The sequence below is a fragment of the Trichechus manatus genome, unplaced genomic scaffold, assembly GCF_000243295.1.
Source record: "Trichechus manatus latirostris isolate Lorelei unplaced genomic scaffold, TriManLat1.0 scaffold00150, whole genome shotgun sequence".
Taxonomy (NCBI): domain Eukaryota; kingdom Metazoa; phylum Chordata; class Mammalia; order Sirenia; family Trichechidae; genus Trichechus; species Trichechus manatus.
In genome coordinates this window covers 3,560,676-3,570,666 of record NW_004444086.1, presented here as the reverse complement: position 1 = coordinate 3,570,666, position 9,991 = coordinate 3,560,676, and the positions used below count along the sequence as shown (strand labels likewise).

The window sequence follows — 9,991 nt, the reverse complement described above, 5'->3', positions numbered from 1 at the left end:
AGGTACTAATCACCCAGTGAAAAAGACTCACACACAGATGCCAAAAGAAATTGGATTTTAAATAATCCATTGGTTTGCTTATTTCTCGTGGAATAAAGGTGTGGCAGTCTGCTTCTGTAAAGGTTACATCCTTGAAAACCCTGCTGTGTCCCATAGGGTTGCTATGAGTCAGAATCTACTCGATGGCAATGAGTTTGGGTTTTTATTTATTTATTTACTTGGGGTGGGGGCGGTTGCTTATTTCTCATGATGACTAATTTGTTAGTTATTCTGTAATTCAGCCACTCAGATAAATTCTAGGCCACCAATAGAGCTGAAGCATGCATGTGTAGAAATCAAATGCAGAGTGTATGAACACTTGATCGTTTGGTGATGTGTGTGTACCTGTGCCTTGGAATGTATGATTCTAACCTTGTTGCGTATCTGATGCTATTCTAAAGCCAAACATATTATAGATTATGTTATCTGTTTGCCTTTTGACTGTTTTTGCTGACCTCTTTCCATTTGATTTTTAATAAAAAATATTGGTGGGAGGGGCCTTAAAATAGAGAAACAATCTATAGGTTACAAAAAATTTGAGAGACTTTCATTATTCAATTTTACAAAGTATAGCTCAGAGAATGCCACAGTTCAGGAGAGCAAAAATTGATATGTGTTGGAATTGAAAATGATTCTTTGATAAGTGAAGCCGACCAACATTTCCAGGGGGATTGTAGCCTGAAGGAAAGTTTCCTGGGCTCCAGCCTCTGTTATGTTTACCTAACAATGAGCCATAGAAGTCTGGACAGATGGCTGGATTCCAAAGTGTTTCTCATGTTGCAGTATTTTCTTCCTGTTGTCTCCCCCTGAATTCTAGAGGGGAAAGGAAAAATGCTATAACTTTCAAAAAGCATAAAGAATATCTTTAGTATATTTTTGGGAGTCATGATTCCTAACAATTAATTATCTTTGAAATCTTGCCCCTTTTTGGAAATGGTTTCATGGTTAAAATGTGATTGCTTATTGTGCATAGTATGATTTATCTTCCTTACTATCTTTGTTGCTGAAATATAAAATAGAAGATGTATTTATGTCTTTTCCTAGATGATCTCTTTCATGTTCCTTGTCTCAAAATATGGCACCATTGTCCATTGAGTTTTGAGCTATGACAAGGCAGAAACCTGGGACTCATCCTTAATACCATTCATAGCCATCCAATACTGATACTGCATTTACTCCCTACACATCTCTCAAATCTGTCCACTTTTCTACATCTCTAACATCACTACTCTGGTCCAAAGTCCCAACATCTCTCACATGGATTATTGCATTAACTACTTAACTGATCTATTTACAGTCACTACCTTTTCTCCCACCCACGGACACCTATCTAATACACACTGCAGCCAGAACCAGAGCGATTTTTTTTCCAAATGCGAATCTGGTCATATTCCTACTGCCACCAGTAGTTTCCTATCACTCTCAGGATAAAGACAAAATTCCTTACCTGGCACTCAAGGCCTTGCACGGCGTTACCTCTCTAGCCTTATTTCGACTTTCTCCTTTTATCTCTAGTTCAACAACCTGTCCTTCTTTAATTCCCTCTATTTTTCATTCCATGGCACCATTTTAACTTCACTAAGTCCAGTTCTACTTTCAACACTCCTCCCTTGACCTGACCTAGCTTTACCCAAATGATTACGTCAAGTCCTATTGTTTGCCCTTGTAGAACCACATATCTTATCTCTCTTTTACAGCACTTGAACAAAAGGAAGAGATTTATGATCCTTTGCCTCAGGAACTGGGGTTTCAAACTAGGATACAAAAGCAAAGAAATATATTTATTTAGTAATCAACTTCTAAAATTTAAGCTAACATTTCTAAGCCACAAAGAAAAAGATACTTTAAAATACTATATTCAAAAGTACTGGGGATTTTTCAGTAAATAAATAGCAGATAGTCTTCAGCAATAGAAAATCTGGTCTATCTAGACTGCTGCTGGGTATATAATTTAAGAGTGGGAAGGATCTTAACAATTGTTCCAACCAACTCCCTCAAAATACAGATGAGAAAAGTAAATCTCAGAAGAAGTTTCACAAATAGTTAATGAAAGAGGATAAAGTGGGGCTAATCAATGAATGTCTGTTGAGCAGTATTATGTGTACTGGTTTTCTGTTTCTGAGTCCTCTTTTCATTACTACATGCCGTCTCTGCTTTAAACCATATTCAGAAACAGAACAATTAAAATTTATTTTAATTTACCAATAAAGGAAGGCTGCTTTCTGCCGTAAAAGGATGATACGGCACCAATAAAATGTTAGTATAAGCCTTATGGAGTCCCTGGATGGTGCAAATATTAATGTACTCAACTGCTAATCAAAACGTTGGCGATTCAAGTCCACCCAGAGGCACCTTGGACGAAAGGCCTGGCAATCTACTTCAGAAAATCAGCCATTCAAAACCCTATGGAGCACAGTTCTATTCTGACACACATGGGGTTTCCATGGGTCATAATCAACTCAATGGCAACCTTCCTTTTGTTTTTTTATATAAGCCTTTTAACAAAAGGGAGATGTGCTATGAAAATTATATTATAGTGCATAGTTTTATTTCTTTGTTCATGAGCTCCTTCATAATTCCTTGTCACACCACCCTTTCTATATGAATTCATTAAAAAAGTATCCTAAGTTAGAGGATCCCCTTCTCACGTTCATTTAGGACTTGAGGAAAAGTGAATGTCCTACTCACCCACAGTTTACTCCAAGCAAAGCTTTTTCTTTACCTTCTCCATCAACAAATTTTCTCAGCCTCCATACCAACCTTCTATTATAGTCACCATCTCCTTTTTTCAAGGAATGGTAAGAATGGGATAGTGTTGCTACATAGCCTCTTGTCCACTCTAGTCCACTCATTAGCTCTCTTATGCATGCAGTACACAGAGGGGGTGGGCATATACTCCTCTATTCTTTGTAACAGCAGCATGAGGATAAAGCTCTGATCAGCCCTTACTGCTTTGTTCTTTTCATAGAGATGCAGGCTTGTGCCACAAACACACTGTGACTTATTGACGTATGAGCTAAAAGAGACATTGGAAACCATTGAGTCCAACAACCCAATCCATGCAGGAATACTTTCTGAAATATCCTGAACAGAGGGAGGATTACACTTATGCTTAAATACTTCTATCGCCTTACTTATATGAATGCTCTTTCGTGTAACAAAGCAGAAGACGTACTACATTCATGGACTGTGCTTGTGTCTTCTTCATCAACAAATACATGATTATTTTAATAAAAACAAGCATGTAGCATCCTAAACCCTTGCTTTGGCAGTTCTATCTGGGTGAAGTACTGGTGTGTGTGTGAAAACCCAAAACATAAGGAGCGTATCAGTCAGGATAGCATAAGAAACTCCAAATTTAGATTACGTAGTTGACTCATCCTTCATTTTCTTTTCCTGTTAAGTCATAGAATAGAAAAAAGGAAAAAGAGAAAATGCTTTTTCCTATTTCAGATTGAAAATCAACTTCTTAAAGTGAGGCTGTTAGGTAGAAGAGCACATTTTACCTCCACTACCAATACATAGGTGCCCTGGTGGTGCAGTGGTTAAGAGCTCAGCTGCTAACCAAAATGTTGGCAGTTCGAATCAACCAGCTGCTCCCTGGAAACCCTATGGGGCAGTTCTACTCTGTCCTATAGGGTTGCTATGAGTCAGGATTGACTCAACAGCAACGGGTTTGTTTGTTTGTTTAACCAATACATATTTCACTGTTTCAGCTTTTTCAGTTATTACTTCACTGCATGGATAAGCTGGGGGAGAGAGGAACTAGAGCCATCATATATCTGTTACTTTCTTCCCTTTCCGACTCTCTTCTTGTGGTAATAAATTCTACATGCCCTGTAAGAATGTGTAGGCCAGACAGGAGCTCCACTAACTACTCTGGCAAAGTCAGAAATGATATAATTTCCTTTATTTTGTTTACGATGTAATAGAGGAAAAATGGACCAAAATAATAATAATAATAATAAACTTTTTCTATTTGTTTGCCAGGCATTTTTGTACTGTCAATAAGTTGTGTTCTTGAATTTACCTTGAGTATATAGTTCATTATGTCATGCTTATATTTACATAAGAAATCCCTCAACTGTGTATATGTTAAATAGCGATGTAAGTAGTTCCATCCATCCATGTGATAGACCATCCATGTAATAGATCTAGGAATTGGATGTTCTGGGACATCGTTTTGCTATTTTATTTGGCAGTGTGCCTGGCAGTGAAGACCTTTAAATTTGACAGCTGTCATTGCCTATCTTGGTCCAAACTATACGATACTAAATACCATGAAGAATACTTCACAGGGGAAATCAGCAGTGGGTTATGAGAGTGGTAAACTTCATATTACCATGTGCTTGCTTCTGAATATTAGAACTGTTAGCCAGATGCTTCCTGTAGGCTTCCAGAGAGGCAGAAAGTATGGTGCTTCTGGTATACAGAGGCACTGATGTGAAGTCTGCAGAAGATATATAAATCACAGGGTATATTCATTTCATTTGAATCTGTGTGATTTCACTGACTTCACTCTGGGTGACCAGGAGTCTGCATCAGGATCCTCTCCCTTCTGCCCTTTGATGCCTCTGAGTGCTGCCTATCTAGACCAGGCCCTGCAGTAATTTCACACACTCCCCTAATAAAGTCCTCAGAGGCCATCATGTATTTTCATGTGTTTGCTCTATTATCCCTCCCTGCTTGAGTCTTACAGATAATTGATGATGCTTCTGTTAATCATCTTTCCCTCCCTTTTGTTCACCAGGTACCTTGCCTTGAAGGGCCTCCTTTATTGAGAATCGATGTCTCTTTCTAGGTAATTGATCACTGTAGACCCAGGGACACCCAATTCATCGTCCAGGGAGGGTAATCATCATGAATAATCAAAAGGCTGTAGCTGCGCTACTGCAAGAGTGCAAGGAAGTGCTGGACCAGCTCTTGTTGAAGGCGTCAGACATGTCAGAGGAGGACAAGAGAGAGGACCAGCGGTGCAGAGGTGAGGCCCTGATGGGAGATACCGGGGTGTGAGCCAGCAGGTTCACGCTCCTCTCCCCTGCCTAAACGACATGTTCTCATCTCTGCCCTATTTTTCTTCTCTTGGCAGATGACCACCAAGAGATGAGTGGATTTCTAGGCCATGAATGGGACATGGGCTGCGGGTGGACGGGCAGGGGAGGAAGCCCACTTTGTTGCAGTGAATTGCTGTCAGTTCTAATTTTAGGCTTCAGTAAACATGAGGCTACAAGAAACAGTTTAGTTCAAGTAGAACAAAGGGTCCAAGTTGGCTGGTGCACGTAAATTTCAATTATTAAAAAATTAAAGCAACTTCTGAATGGTGGCACATACTTTTTTTCAAAGTAGGATTTTGTGCCTCATCAGTTTCCATACGCTTCTACAGTTTCCATAAATATGTCATCTCACCAGTCCAGTCTCTCCCTATCTCTTTTTTGTTTTGATTCATTTCATGCTATATGTGAAATAATCCACTCATATTGACAAATACTGATTGCATCATTATCAGGGCTTAAGAATTTGTTTTTTTGCTTATTTCATAGCTTGCACATTCATAATTTTAGATAAGTCATTGTTCTGGGAAGTTTTAGTCACAAAACCTAGACAGTCAAGGCAATTATTATTTCTTCTTCAGTCAGTTTTGAGGAGGCAGCCCTCTTTCTTTAGTTTTTTTTTTAATTCTAATAATTTTTCCTCTATTTCTATGTGTCCCTTTTAATATTTTTCTTTACATTTGTAGTGCTTTGTTTTCCCTTCCAGAAATAAAGTTCCCATGTAAAATGTACATTCCCTATCTCTTTTGTTGTTGTTTGTTATGTAATGGGAAAACGTTCTGGGAGAGTCTCTTCCCCACATTCTCATATATACTCATTGACGTCGAGTAGATTCTGACTCGTAGACCTTTAGGACCCTATAGGACAGAGTAGAACTGCCTCGTAGGGTTTCCAAGGCTGTAAATCTTTCTCCCCAGGAGTGATTGTTGTGTTCAAACCAGAGACCTTTCAGTTAGCAGATGAGCAATTAACTACTATGCCACCAGGGCTCCTCATTCTTAAGTATAAACGAAAACCAAACCTGTTGCCCTCGGATAGATTCCGACTCATAGCGACCCTTTAGGACAGAGTAGAACTGCCCCGCAGGGTTTCCAAGCAGCAGCTGGTGGATACCAACTGCCGACCTTTTGATTAGCCAAATGCTTAACCACTGCACCACCAGGACTCCATTCCCATATATAGGCACATACATTTTTACAGGGGCTCTTTTAGGAGCCTGTAGCAGTCTTAATTATTTGTCACCTGTCATTTGCGCTCCTTTCAAGATACAGTGCAGTCAGTTTTTTATCCAGTCATTTCACTTTAGTTCGTGTATTTTTCTTCCGTTACTAGCCAGATACATCAATGTGTGACTTTGTCAGTTATCAACATGCCAGTCAGCTGAGATCACACCTGTATGCCAGCAGGTAGGGAATGGCAGGTGCTCGACACCTCTAGAACGTGTCCTGTTGCTGGACCTAGTTCTTTGCGGAAGCAATGTTGTGTGTTGTTTCTGCTGAAGTTTCTTTCTTGTCCTTTTACTACACTGCATCCTTTGTCTCCTCAACTCAAATTCCTTTAACCTTTGAGTACTCCCTAGGGAAGACTCTGAACCCCCTAATCAGGTAGCATTGTCTTTTTCTTTTCAAATGCTATGAAACAAGAGAAGTGATCAGTTTAGTTCCTTATAAGGCAAATCACAGCTACAAAATCACTAAATTAGACCCAACCTTTCAGGTAAGCTGCTGGGGGAAGTAAGTGTTCAGAGGGGGAGAGGAGGCTCCTGCTCTGAGTGGGAATGATGGCCCTGGTTGGCTGAATCCCACAAACCACAAGAGGACAGCTCCTTTGCGAGCCAGCGACAATCACAGTGTTAGCTGACCACAATGTAGTGCCTGTGCAGAGTGCAGGGATCGGAGGGCTGATTGGATGCGTCGGATAGCCTTCCCTCGGCAGGTGGTCTCTGAACAGTTCTAACAGGCGGGTGGTGCTGCCGCCGCCGATGTCGTCAGCCTGAGAGAAAGGCATTAGTACAGGGTCACTTATGGCGGCAGGGCGAGTCGAGGGGACTCTGGAACACAAACACTGTGGTTTTTATTCTTTTCTCTCCTCCTCCCAACCCCATCCTTTTCCCTCAGAAATTGTCCTTGTCAGCATGGGTGACTGCTCCTAGCAACTTCCCCAGAGATGAACAAGAAACTGAAATCCAATCAGAGACACTTTTTTTTTTATTGTGCTAAAATATATATATCATAAAATCAGTCATTGTAATCACTTTAAGTGTACAATTCAGTGTCAGTAATTATATTTACAATATCTAGAACCATCACCACTATTTATTTCTATAAGTTTTCATGACCCTAAAGAGAAACTCTGTACCCATTAAGCTATAGCTCCCCATTCCCCCTGTGTCTATGCATTTGCCTATTCCAGATATTTCATATAAGTGGGATCAAACAATAAAATTGTCCTTTAGTGTCTAGCTTATTTCATTTAGCATAATATTTTCAAGATTCATCCATGTCATAGCATGTATTACAGGGATATATTTTTTTAAAAACCCTATTTTAGAGGCAGCTTATATTTCAGTAGTTGCCACTAGAGTACGTGTCCTAACATAACCCTTAGGGTATGGGTGGTGTGGAGGAGGCAAGAATGAGTTGTAAAAAATAGATTTTCTCCATTATTATGAAGAAATTTGAAAATATTCCAACTATTCTGTCTCAAAGTATGGTAAAATTCTATGAACCCCCAAATTGCATTTCTGTTTGTCTTTTGATTACCTGTATTCACTCATGAATAGCATGTCCTTGTAATTTATCAGTTAAACTAGGACACTTTTGAGAATGAAAGGGATGCTATTAATAAATATGCCAGGATGACAACCATAAACCAGGACTGTCCTAGGCAAACAGAACTGAATGGTCCTCCTATTCATAGGCTAGCAAGAACTGTCCTTTAAGGAATTTTCTCTACACATACACTGGAAACATCTTCAGAAGTTGAAATTTTGTCAGTGGCTGTAAGAAGACCAGGCTTTCCAGCAGAACGTGACTATATAGGTTCCTAATCCTGTGGCTCTGCTTTCATTGGAGGGAAGCTGACATACTGGAGTAGGGGCTCAGTAGTTCTGGTTTGCTGAATAGAGGCGATGATTTCAATGTGATACTTGTATGTCATTCTTAGTAATCTATCCAGATCATTCATCGGCATGGCTCATCTGATATTCCCTCAGTGCCAGCCAGTCCTTCCCCACCTTGTTGAGATAGACTTCCTTACATCTGCCCGGTTGGTGGCAAGGCCACAAAAAGCATCATGGACCATGGCAGAGTTAGATTTTCTCCATTCTCTTCTTTTTGTCTCTTGCTCTCTTTGTCATATCTCTTTTGTTTTATTTAGCATGTTTCATGTCAGCGAAGAGTGAATCCTTCTTGTAACCATCATGATGTGATATACAGAAGAGATAAGACAGGATTCTCACAGTCCAGTGAGAGACATGAATGTGGTTGCAGAGCAGTGGGATGGACGCTAAAAGGGATGGACGCAATATTTATGTTGAATGCTGAAGTTAGTGGATCTGAGCTCAGTCATGAAGCGGATGGGGGAAAGGCAATTCTGACAGCAAGAACAGCATGTGAAAAACAGTTGAAGAATTTTTTGCAGAACAATGGCCTGATCCGTCCTGTGTTTTATAAAAAGGAATAGGAAGCAGTAATTTGGGCAAAAATTACAGAGAATGAAGAGGAGGAAATGCATTTTAGAGTCCATAAGATCTGATAACCAATTAGATTCAGGGAATGAGAGAGAGTAAAAGTCTAGAATGACTTCTGAGTTTGTTTCTGATTTGGATGACTCAATGGATAGTGGTACCATTCACCACCATAGAGAATACAAGGAGGAAATAAACAAACAACCAGAGTTAGAAAAAAAGGTTCAGATAAAAGTTCACTACAATAGAGAATACGGGGGCAGGGCGGGGCAGGGGGGACAGCAATCAGAGTTTAGATATATGGAGTCTGAGATGCCTATGAGACAAGTACATAGAGATTTATGCAGCTGGCTGTTGTTGTGTGCCGTCGAGTCAATTCTGACTCATAGTGACCCTATAGGACAAGGTAGAACTGCCCCATAGGGTTTCCTAAGCTGAAATCTTTATGGGAGCTGATTGCCAGGTCTTTTCTCCTTCAGAGCAGCTGGTGGGTTCGAAGTGTCAACCACTATCCCTTATCTAAAACTCTGGGGGTCATATGTGTTTCAGAATTCAGAATTTTTCAAATGTTCAGAAGGTAGTATGGTACATGTACCATATGTTGCATTCACACTCCAGCAAAAGCTGAGGCAGCAACCATAATCAAACTCATTAAAATTTTTGCAGTAAAATTCTCAAATAATCATACTAAGTAAGATGAGCAAGATTGTGTTTCACTCAGCATAATATTTTCAAGGTTCATCCACGTTGTGGCATGTATCAGGACTTCATTTCTCTTTATGGCAGAGTAATATTTTATTGTATGTGAAATAAGTCAATCTTAGCTAAAAGAACAAATATTGTATGATCTCCCTAACATGAAGTACCTAGAATAAACACATATATGGAGATGAGAGTTCAATAGTGGTTACCAGGGGGGTGGGAAGGAGGTGGAATAGGGGGAATTATTGTTCAGGAAGCATTGAGTTTTTGTTTATGGGGATGGAAAATTTAGGAAAGCATGTTGGTGATGGTTGCACAACATGATTGCTGTAATTAATCTCATTGAATTATCTATATTTTTACAATAAAAATAAAGTAATAAAAAAGATAAGCAAGACGATAAATAGTCTCTAATCAATGCAAGTCTGGTTTTGGTGGCAAACTTAAGAAAAAACTTTCAGCTTCCAGAATTTTTTGGGTTGCTGAAGCTTGGATAGGGGATTGTGGACCT

The 9,991-nt window shown here is 39.6% G+C and overlaps 1 protein-coding gene across 1 annotated transcript in view; it reads left to right on the top strand.

The window, feature by feature from the left end:
- The window catches only part of ALPK1 (alpha kinase 1), a 127,820-nt gene that overhangs the window by 64,673 nt on the left and 53,156 nt on the right, over positions 1 to 9,991 (top strand). Inside the window, exon 3 of the mRNA XM_023740217.1 lies at positions 4,841 to 5,020. Within this exon, the coding sequence (XP_023595985.1) occupies positions 4,900 to 5,020 (121 nt within the window). The 5' untranslated portion in view covers positions 4,841 to 4,899. The remainder of the gene's footprint in view (positions 1 to 4,840; positions 5,021 to 9,991) is intronic.